At 40.4% G+C, this 12109-nt stretch overlaps 1 protein-coding gene and 1 long non-coding RNA gene across 2 annotated transcripts in view; both read left to right on the top strand.

Moving 5' to 3' along the window:
• The first annotated feature begins 347 nt into the window (after positions 1-347).
• Positions 348-5473, top strand: LOC138752594 (uncharacterized). Its single transcript, XR_011350751.1, has 2 exons — positions 348-803; positions 4362-5473. It is a non-coding gene; the product is annotated as an uncharacterized lncRNA (long non-coding RNA).
• Positions 5474-8433: 2960 nt separating this feature from the next.
• The window catches only part of LOC138752220 (probable G-protein coupled receptor 139), a 36042-nt gene continuing 32366 nt past the window's right edge, over positions 8434-12109 (top strand). Inside the window, exons 1-2 of the mRNA XM_069915206.1 lie at positions 8434-8466; positions 9123-9211. Coding sequence (XP_069771307.1) covers positions 8434-8466; positions 9123-9211 — 122 coding nt within the window. The remainder of the gene's footprint in view (positions 8467-9122; positions 9212-12109) is intronic.

The following is a 12109-nucleotide window of genomic DNA, read 5'->3' as shown; positions in this document are numbered from 1 at the left end:
GTACCCAGATGCTTTTTGCTTATGTGGAACTGACGACACTGGGTCCACACGCAGGTCACCTTACTTTCAGAACTAGCAGATGTAATTAAACTCAGCCATGGGGACTTATCTGAAGATACACTTTGAAATGGAATTCCACTGTGAGGCCCAGGGAAAGCAGTTGTCAAATGCAACACTCTGAAATTGACGAATTGGTCACAACCTGTCTTGCTCGAGAAGTTTTAATAAGTCTTTGTATCTACGAGATAAACCAGGAAGTTATAACATCCTGGTTCCATAATAATTAATCTTCTAAATTGTAGAATGTAATGTTCAGTTTTGATTTTGACTGACAAATATTAGAGGGAGTGGGTGCATGATTAATTGTTTTTGGGGTATAAAAGTCTGTGGTCCTGCTGCTGAAGTTTAGACTCTCCGAGGGGTGGGAACACCCCTTGTCAAGAAGGAAGAACAGCCAGAGTCCGAGCAACGACCCGGTCAGGGGAGGTGGAGAAGCTGCTACCAGCGCCCTGACAACCTACTACAAGTGTGCAGTTGTTGCCTCGCTTCGGCAGTTGGGACCAGTCCAAGCGTTGATAAGTATAGTTGGGAAGGGCTTGCATATTGTAGTGTGAAATCAGCTTTTGAATTAGTAATAAACATTTGTATAAACTGAACTGCTCTCGGTGTGTGTGTCTATTTTCTTTCGGTAGCTCAAACACTGTGACCAATTTAAAATGAACAAAATGAGAGGTATAAGTTTACCCAAGACAATTGGCGCTGCGAGCAGGATTGGTCTCAAGATGTTTCGCCGAAAGAAACAGGTGAGCCCTGAGCAGTTCTTGATTCCTGGATGGACTTCCAAAGACGATGGGTTTGGCATGTTGGCCAATACCCTGTCTTTGTTGGGACCACCCATTAGTTGGGATGAGAAGTTAGACTCATCAAGTGCACCTCTGGGAGAGCGGGTTGCCACTCTCCTTCGAGAAAGTAAATTTCCTGATAAAAAGGGAACGCTGACGAATGGTTTTTGGCTGCTGGCCACAGCATTACCCCACTCCGTTCAGCGTGAAGCAGAATTAATTCAAAGAGAAGTAGAATCTCAGTGCAAAAGAAAGCAATTAGAGGAGGAGCTAGAAGTCCTGCGACAATGCTGTTCCATGATGAGCGAGATTGTTCGCACCAGTCAGGACAGAGCCAAAGAATGGGAAGATAAGCATGTCCAAATGATTTGCCGTAATATTAAACTCCGGCAGCAGCTCTGTGCAGATAAGGAAAGGCATGAAGTAGAACCCGATCCATATCATGCCATGATAAGGAATGGTGACGATCCTGATGTAATTGAGGATTGGGATGGGAATATCTGGAATGACAATGGTAATAATGCAGATACTCCTCAGAATGTGTCTAACATACTACCCTCTCCATCTGCTGTTCACGCCCGCCCTATAAGGCAGCAGATTTCCCAAACAGACAGAAGGGGGGATGATGTAAGGGTAGAGATGGAAGGGATAGATACCCCGGTTTCCCATGTGGACCCAGGGGAAAATACCCAAACCCCTGCTTATGCTCTATGGCCTACTCCCTCTGTTGGATGGCCTCCACCTCCTCCCCTAGACTGGGTGGAGGACCCTGTGAGCCAAAGTGGGAACAGGGGTCGGAAGGAGTCAATGATCCGTGATTTCTCTGTAAAAGAGCTGGCTGCCATTGGAGATCGATTTAGGCAAAAAGCAGGGGAACATCATCCCCAGCTGCTGAGTCCTCCTGGCCCAGCTGTGCTTTCTGCTCCCACTGCTGCTTCTATCGAGCTGGCTTCTCCTGCTTCAGTTATTCATGATGAGGTAAAACAATGGGTTAAACAGGCTCTTAAAGATAACAATAGCATGTGGTCCTGGAAGCCCCCGAACCCTTCTGAAGCCTGAAGGTGTGGGCAGGATTCCCGTGTCTACTCCATCGAGACACGACGCACACACGGGGATCCGCAGCCCTACATACCGTTAACAATCCACTGGGGTGGGGGTAATGATCGCCAATACTTGGCTTTGGTCGACACCGGTGCAGAGCACTCGGTGATTCCTGGGAATCCCGACCTCTGGACTGGACCGGCCTTTCGAATAGAGGGGTTGGGAGGAGCGGTCACCCTGGCAAAGGAAATAAAAGTCTGTGCCATGGTGGGTGATAGCCCTTCCCCTGTCTGGTTACATGCCCTGGTGGCTGCTACTGACGAGTGTATCCTGGGTATTAATATGTTGGCCGGTATGGCCCTTAATACTAGCCAAGGGGGATTTGAATTTGGAATTCGAACTATTACAAAAAAACTAGTAGTGGGTCAGGCTAAGTGGGATCCTGTGATGGTGCCAGCCCCCATGAAACCAGTGTGCATTCCACAATATCGTCTCCCTGGGGGGCAGGAAGAGATTACTGCCACCATCGATGCTCTGCAAGAAGAAGGGGTAGTGAGGCCCGCAACGTCGCCCTTTAATAGCCCTGTTTGGCCAGTCCAGAAGCCGGACGGCTCCTGGAGAATGACAGTTGATTATCGATTTTTGAACAAACATGCCCCACCACTTGCTTCAGCAGTTCCGGACATTGTCACCCTTATTGAAAACATTGCTACTGGGAACTCAGGAACATGGTACGCTGTCATTGATCTCGCTAACGCCTTCTTCAGTATTCTTATAGCTGAGGACTCACAGGATCAGTTCGCCTTTACCTGGAAGGGGCGCCAGTATACCTTTACCCACCTTCCAGTATCGCCTTCCCTCTCAATTCACCATTATATTGATGATGTGGCCTCCTGGAGCCTCTGGCAGAAACAAGAGGGTCGCCGAGTCCCGCTGGGATTCTGGTCACGTACCATGCCCGAGGCTGCCGCTCGTTATTCTGTTTTTGAACAACAGTTCCTAGCCTGTTACTGGGCCCTGCTAGAGACTGAAAGAATGACAGGTGATGCAGATGTTCAATTGCGACCTGCACTTCCTATAATGAATTGGGTCCTGGCTAATGATGCTAATCTAAAGATCGGGCGGGCTCAGCAGTCTTCTATTGTTAAATGGAAGTGGTATATTCAGAGTCATGCGACCAGAGGGCCTGAAGGGGTGGGCCACTTACACGAACAGGTGGCTTACCATCCCAGGTCAGGAACTCACTTATCGGAGGAGGGGGATGGTGGCTCCAGTCAGTATGATGAGTTGAAGGCAGTCACTTTACCACTAGATCCCCATGATCACCCTCTTCACCTGTTTACTGATTCCTGGGCTTTGGCTAATGGACTTGTGGTATGGATGCCTGATTTGCAAAAGAACAACTGGATGATACATGACCGCCCAGTATGGGGCAAAGAGTTGTGGCAGCTGTTGTGGGATGCTTCCCACCATCGTGAGATAACCGTTTATCACGTTGATGCCCATACCAATATGGCAACTAACATGGCTCAACATAATGCAGTAGCAGATCAGCTTGCCACTATCAGCTGTGCTGATACCATCCCCCGGCTCAATGGGCACATGAACAGAGTGGTCATTTGGGGGAGAAGGGATCAGCAATGTGGTCCCGTACACATGCTTTATCCGTCCATCAAGATGATGTCCGCATGAACGTACGTACATGCCCAGAATGTCAGCTTGTGAAGTTCCATACCGTTCCACCTGGTCTGCATGGCCAAATAAAACGGGGTGCTCACTCAGCTGCGGTCTGGCAAATTGATTACATAGGCCCCATGCTAGACTGTATGGGTAAATATTACGTCCTAGTAATGGTTGACACCTTTTCGGGCCTGGTTTTTACTTTTCCCACCAAGACGGCCGACCAAGCTAGCACTATCCAAGGACTAAACCATTTGATTTATCGTTATGATGTTCCAGAGGAGATTCACTCTGATAATGGCTCGCACTTCTCCGGGAAAGCAATCTGTGATTGGGCAAATGACAACGGTATTTTATGGGTCCACCATATTCCTTATTACCCGCAGGCTGCCGGGTTAGTTGAACAAATGAACGGCTTACTGAAGGAACAAATTCGTTTGTTAACATCACTGGGGACCCAAAAGGGATGGTGCCATGTGCTGCAGCAGGCAGTCGACAATTTGAATCATCGCCCTTTAAAAGGAGGTACACCTTTCCACCGACTTCTTCACGCTCCTGAATTACAGCCTATTCCAGAAGAATAACAGTCATTGCCCCCCATCCCCGAACTAGAGAATGTTGGAGAAAAGGTATGGGTGGCACCACCAGGTAGTGGCCCTCCTGTAAAAGGGGAAATAGTGACACCTGCCCAGGGTAACACTCGGTGGGTAGCTATTGAGGGACAGGATGATTTAGTCTGTTTAAACACTGAACGCTTATGGTATCGTGAGTGACATGTGTCAGGCTTCTTTGTTCCAGGTTCTCCATTTTACACTCCTGGTGATCTGGCTTAACAGCTGCTTTGATGCCAGCAATTGGATTTGTAATGTCGAGGACGTTCCAAGGGAGTTCCCCGTGGGAAACACGGTCCGATGCATTACACCAAGGAAGTCCTCGGTCACCAGCCTCAAGTGCAGCTTATATAAATATGTTATTGTTCAGCATGTTTCAAAATCTGTTCGTGAGCTCCAGTATCTGGGTATTGTGGCCAACAAGGATAATTTGAGCCTTGGTTGGAATCCTTTCTCATGGCTAACTGCTACATTTGGGGAGTGGGCCACACTATCCTCCGTTGGTTGCTCGCGTCATTGCTTATCTTTGTAATTGTTGTTTTGATTTCTCTTCTTTCGCTCCCTCTGTACTCAAATACTGGTTAGGCCTCGCAAATGACAGATTGTGACCAAGGGGTGGAATGTAATGGAGGATTAAAACCATGTACCCAGATGCTTTTTGCTTATGTGGAACTGACGACACTGGGTCCACACGCAGGTCACCTTACTTTCAGAACTAGCAGATGTAATTAAACTCAGCCATGGGGACTTATCTGAAGATACACTTTGAAATGGAATTCCACTGTGAGGCCCAGGGAAAGCAGTTGTCAAATGCATCACTCTGAAATTGACGAATTGGTCACAACCTGTCTTGCTCGAGAAGTTTTAATAAGTCTTTGTATCTACGAGATAAACCAGGAAGTTATAACATCCTGGTTCCATAATAATTAATCTTCTAAATTGTAGAATGTAATGTTCAGTTTTGATTTTGACTGACAAATATTAGAGGGAGTGGGTGCATGATTAATTGTTTTTGGGGTATAAAAGTCTGTGGTCCTGCTGCTGAAGTTTAGACTCTCCGAGGGGTGGGAACACCCCTTGTCAAGAAGGAAGAACAGCCAGAGTCCGAGCAACGTCCCGGTCAGGGGAGGTGGAGAAGCTGCTACCAGCGCCCTGACAACCTACTACAAGTGTGCAGTTGTTGCCTCGCTTCGGCAGTTGGGACCAGTCCAAGCGTTGATAAGTATAGTTGGGAAGGGCTTGCATATTGTAGTGTGAAATCAGCTTTTGAATTAGTAATAAACATTTGTATAAACTGAACTGCTGTCGGTGTGTGTGTCTATTTTCTTTCGGTAGCTCAAACACTGTGACCAATTTAAAATGAACAAAATGAGAGGTATAAGTTTACCCAAGACACCCTATTAACTTTATATCACGATAATTGTCCAAATTTCAACAAACTCTCTTGCAGTTGTTTCAATGACCATTACGGTTCTGTCAAGTATACCAACATGTCATCTGTAAATAAGTTAATTTTATATTCTTCATTCTTAACCATCATCCTTCTAATTTCTTCATTTTGTCTAGTAGCCTGAGCGAACAGTTCACAAACCAAGCAAATAATGCTGGTGAAAATGGGCAGCACTGTCGAGTTGAACAAGTCAGTTTAAATTATAAAGAAATCTGTCTGTCCATTTGTCACCACCCTAGCAATCGGGTTCGTATATAAAGCCTTAATCCAATCAACAAAAAGGGTAGAATTTCAATTGCTCTAACACCTTAAATAAAAAATCCCACTCAACCCTATCAAAAACTTTTTCTGCATCTAATGCAACCAGAATAGGATGGTTAAGTTGCTTTCGATATGCATTGACCATAGTAATTATTCGAAATATATTGTCTGATGCATTTATATTTTTAATAAAACCTGTTTGATCAATATGTACCAATTTAGGCAAATATTTAGCAAGTCTATTAGCTAATACTTTCGCTATAATTTTAAAATCCACATTTAATAAAGAAATAGGTCGATATGAAGATACTTTAAATAGACTCTATCTTTTTTTGGAATAACAGTTATTAAAGCACGTGAACATGATTCTGTTAACTTGTGGTCTTCAGTAACTTGATTCAACACCTCTCCAAATTTATTAGAAAAATCATCATATAAAAGTTTATAAAATTTCATAGGGAATCCATCGTCCTCTGGGGACTTTCTGTTCAGAATTTCCTGAATAGCTTCCTTACTATCAAAATCCATAAATGGAGATTCCAATTTCTGAACATCAATTCCATCTAATACTGGTAACTTCAATTTAGATAAGTAAGAGTCAATAGAACCATTATCCTGTTTCCCCTCAGAAGTATATAATCTTTTATAAAATGAACAAAACTGGTCATTAATTTCATGAGGCTTATATGTTATTATTGAATTCATCTTAACAACATTAATGGTCCGAGACGCTTGTTCAGTTTTCAATTGCCAAGCAAGTACCTTATAAGCCGTTTCCATAAATCCTAATAACGTTGTTTGGATCGATTAATTAACCACTCAAATTGATAAGTTTGTAAAGTATCATAACGCAATTTCAACTTCTCTAATGGAACATTTTATCTTCTGTTACCCTTCTGAAAGTTCTTCTCTAACTCAGCAATCTTATTTTCTAACTCTAAAGTTTCTGGAATATATTGTTTCTTAACTTTCATAGAATAACTGATTATCCGACCTCTCAAATAAGCTTTTAAAGCATCCCATATTACAAAATGACTATCCACAGAATTGACATTTTCAGTCACAAATAAAGAAATCTGCTGTTTAACAAAAGTAACAAACTTAGGTTTCTTCAATAGCATTACATAATACTTCTATCTAAACGACATACTAACTCTGAACTTTTGCAACAAAAAAGTAATAGCGAATAATCAAATATAATCCTATTTTTATGTTCTGCCCTTAATACTCTACCTTGTAAATGTGCTGGTATCAAAAATAAATCAATTCTAGCAAACGAATCATGACTCGAAGATTAAAAAGAAAAACCTTTCTCTCTAGTGTTAACTTTTCTCCAAATATCCACCAAATTTAAATCTTTTATTAACGCATTAATTTGTTGCCATCTTTGATTTCTTTATACTTTTTTGGATTTTTATCCAATAAAGGGTCGAGAACACAATTAAAAACACCCCAACTAAAACATTTTCATTAGCTTGAGCAAACAATCAAAAAGCTTCTGAAATAAACCGCTCATCATCAATATTAGGGGCAAAAAGATTCAACAAAGTGCACTCAGTACTATTACTCAACGGCATTGCTCGGACATCTTTGTCATCCTTTTTCAGAACTGCTTTATGTAACAATGATATTGCACATTTAATCAGTTCCACCCCAATCTTATGATGCTTCCCATGTTTTGCTATCAGCAGAGAAATTTCATACTCACTTCCAGGGTACGATCCAGGGCAAAAAATAATGAAGTGATTTTTCATCTATTTTCAAACTATTCTTTCAGTGATTTAAAATATTCCAATTTCAAATCGATATGGTTAGGATGTTCCGCAGTCATTGAAGAAATGTATATATTGCGTGTGCAGTGACCAGGTCGATAGAGGGAAATCTTGTCAGTGTAAACAGTGATTTACAAAAAGATTTAAAAGGGTTGGAAGTCAGTGACAGTGGACAGCATCTGAAAAAGGAGCAAAATTAACAGAAAAAGAGAATGAAGATACAGATCTTGCTGAAGTTCGAGCACTTCCTGATGAGGAAATTAAGAAAGTACCAGTTGGATATTATATTAATGCGGGTGTATTGATGAGAAAATGAAGGTGACGTGAGTTTCCTGCTAATGAAAATTGGACAGTTGTTCATCAGGTTGTAATTCCTTAAGCCTATCAGGGTTAACCTTTAAACATTCCCCATAGCTCACATTTAGGTGGGCAGTTTGGGGTAAAGAAAGCTACCCATAAAATGATGAAAATATTTTACTGGCCTAATTTGAAAAAAAAGTTGCTAAGGCATTTTCTAAGACCCGATAAACTTGTCAAGTTGTGGCAAAACCTAATCAAGGTCCACTAGTTGCTTCTTTAAATCTGATTCCTGTTTGGCGATTTTTATGCGAACATTATAGTGGACATAAATCGTGTTGTTTAATTTGACTAAAAATACAGATCATGTGTATTTCAACAGTTAGTTCATAATTTGGGATATAAACAAATTAGATCATCTGCATCTCACCTGGAATCTCAGGGAGCATCGGACAGGTTCCATTCATAATATGATAACTATGACGAAGACCTATGGTTGTGAGAATGAAAAGGTTTGTGATGGAAGTGCTCATTTACTTTTGTTTGCCATAAGGAAATTGCTGCAATAATCCTTAGATTTTAGGCCTTTTGAATTAGTATTTGGACATGATGTTAGGGGGACTTTAATATTCTTAAAAGAACACTGTTAAGGAGAATATGCATTTGAAGTGTTAGATTATGTTTCACAATTCGAGATCATTTGAAACAAAAAAGAGTTTAAGATAGTGGAGAAAGATTTGAAAGTGACTCAAGATAAAATTAAAATCTGGAATGACAGAGAAGCGAGAGAGAGAAATTTTAAACTGTGGGATAGCGTATTCATTCCAATCTCAACAATTTATAATCGTCTGAGAGCAAATATGTCAGGATTTATGAAATAAAACCTGCAGTAAATTAAGTTAGTTACGTGAATAAAACATTTGATGCGAGACACAAAACATAGAGTTGCTGCCATAGTACAACATAACGTTATTTTAAGAATGTGAATGTTAGCCAGAAACAAACTTCACCATAGGTCTTAATTGTAAATCAAACTGCAACGGTTGTGGGTTATGAAACCATACATGTTGACTCTTGTGAGACTCGTTTTAAAGAGAAATTGTTTGATAAACTTTTGAATGCCAATCTTACTGTTAATTTAGCTAAGAGTGAATTTTGTCATGTCCAGGTGATTTCATTTGGTTATGTTGTTGGCCAAAGAAACCTGGAGACTGTACAAGTTAAAGTTCAGAACATTTCTGAAGTTCCTACCCACAGGTAAGAAAGGTGACTTTTAGCAATAGTGGGATATTATAGGAAATTCTGTAAAATCTTTGCTGACATTGCTATTCCCTTGACTAATCTTTTGAAGAAGAGTGAAAAGATTATTTGGAGAGCCATATGTGAAGAAGCATTTGACAAACTGGGAGATATATTACGCCACAAACCTGTATTTAAATCACAATGATGTTTGGAAGAAAAAAACGACTGTGGTGATACTGAAGATCCAGTGGCTTTATAAATAAATAAATTATATATATATATACACACACACTTATAGTTGTCCCAAGCATCATTTTGAAGTGTATGTTTACATTCGTATTCGACCAATTAGTTTTTACACTGATCATGATCAGTTGGTATTTTTGAGTAAATTTAAAAATAAGAACAGTTGACTATTAAACTGGAGTTTAATTTTTAAAAAGTTGGATTTGGTTATAACTCACATTAGAGGCAAAAATAAGGTCATAGATGATTGCCTATGTAGATGTTATAATTCCATGTAATGTCTGCAATATTTCTTTATATTAAGTTGTTTGAATGTGAAACCCATCAAAACAAATGGTAGAGTGTAAGTTAAAAATTCAAAATTTTCCTGCGTGAATGGATGTGTAGTTGATCTATGATAATATAAATATTCAAGTTACTATTAAGCCAAATTTTCTATAGATAAGTCTTATGTAATGCAGTGCATTTTGAACAGGGTTACACACTAACATATGATACAGTCTGAGCAGCCATCATCTACCTTCCCCTGTCTTCTACCTTTCATCAAATTTCGAATCCGGTTTACAATCTTTAAATGGATACCTTTAATCTGATTCTCCCGTGTGGTATCTTGTTAAAGGCCTTACTAGAGTCCGTGAAAATAACATCCACAGCCTTTATTTCAACTACTTTCTTGGTAACCTCTTCGAAGACCTCAATAAGATTCGTAAAACACAATCTACCATGAATAACACCATGCTGACAATCGTCGCTTGGCTGTCCCATCATACATATCTTATTTCTCAGAATAGTCTCCAATAATAAGCCTACTCTGATATCAGGCTCATCATCCTGTAATTCCCTTGTTTCCTAGTTGACTTTTGGAGTCTTTTGTAAACTACAGTACAGCATGAATTACCCTCCAATTCACTGGTAACTCAATGAAGGCCCCTGTAATTTCTGCATTCGTTTCTCTCAAGATCCGAGGGAATATCATGCCAGGCTCTGGGGATTTGTCTACCGTTATTTTCTGTAAGACAGCAAACACCTCCTCCTCTTTAATCTCTATTTGTTCCCTCCCACTACATCATGTTTCTCTTCCTTCCTTATACATCATGACAAAATTATGAGTAAATACTGATGCAAAAAAACATAGTTAAGATAACCCCCATCTTGTGAATCTCTACTCATAGACAACCATTATGATTTTCTAAGTGGCCAATTTTGTCCCTTACTATCCTTTTACTCATAATATTCTTTTGAAATCCCTTCGAAGTTACCTTCACGTTATCTCCCAAAGAACCCTCATGTCTGCTTTTTGCCGTCCTAATGTTCTTCCTAAATATTTCTATACTCTTCTAGTATCTCATTTTCTCCCTATGCGAAAAGATACTTTGGCGTTGACGGCTGGATCCCCAATGGAACAGGGACCGAACTAAATAAGTAAAAGGAGAGGTCTCTCTATTTCTATCGTTTATAGCCGAAATAATTCCGGTGACCATTCATACACCCCAGATCTCCAGCAGTGGGTTTTACAGGGTACCATATAATATCCTTCCTGAGACAATACCCGCCTCATTACAATCGATATTAATGTCCCTGGCATAGTGCTAGGTCACACGAGAGAAGGGAGATCATGATTTCTATGAGTCGTCAGGAGGAGAAGTGCGGTCGGCAGAACCGAATGTGACTGACATTAAATGCAATTGGGTAGATGCTATTTCTTAACCTTATAGATCAAAGAAACATTGCTATTAGTTAGGGTGGAGTCATCAATTAAACAAGCAAACTTCCCTGCGAAGGAACTACGGAACTAAGAGATGTGAAATAAATATAAATGTCTTTCAAGCAAAGTGTGGACGCTGTGGGTTATAATCACCACACCCCACACCCTTTATGGAGAATAATCATTGAAGCTGTAGAATTTAAACACTGTGAAAGTAAATGAGGGTGATGAATTAAAACGAAATTATGCTGCGTTTTTCAATTTTTAATTATTAATTAGGAGGAATCTGTGGAAGAAACTTAATAAAGAAAAATTGACACTGTCATAAACATAGTTGACACCGATCTGTGAAAGGGAGATAGAAATAACACGTTTGACATTGACACGAACATAATTGTCAAACAGCCCATTTTAAGACAGCACCTAATGAGCAAGAATGAGCGAGTCATGGGCATTAACATTGGTGACTGACACATCATATTAGATAAAACTAAGATCCTAATATAAAAAAATTATAATAAATATATTACTATTCCATTATATAATCCTATTTCCTTTAACAGCTTTTTAGCACCTCTCCATAAATATACATGCTTATAGATGAGATTTCAGAGTCAGTAATTGACTGCCACCAACTACCAATGATGCACCATGCGAAATAAAGGCTGTAAAATGATACTCGAGCCTCCCATCGGTAAATTTCGTTGCCAATCACCAACTTTCCCCGTCTCTCCTCTCTCTCTCTCTCTCTCTCTCTATCTCTCTCTCTCCCTCTCTCTCTCTCTCTCTCTCTCTCTCTCTCTCTCTCTCTCTCTCTCTCTCTCTCTCTCTCTCTCTCTGTACTCTCTCTCCCTCTCTCTCTCAATCTCTCTCTCAGAGAGTATGAACCCCTCTAAGTCATTGCTACTGCCTTGAAAACACTGAATTTGTCTCTTCACCTCTCTTCGAAGCATATATTGTAT

Source organism: Narcine bancroftii, chromosome 2 (genome assembly GCF_036971445.1).
Source record: "Narcine bancroftii isolate sNarBan1 chromosome 2, sNarBan1.hap1, whole genome shotgun sequence".
NCBI lineage: Eukaryota > Metazoa > Chordata > Chondrichthyes > Torpediniformes > Narcinidae > Narcine > Narcine bancroftii.
This window is presented reverse-complemented; position numbering and strand designations above follow the sequence as displayed.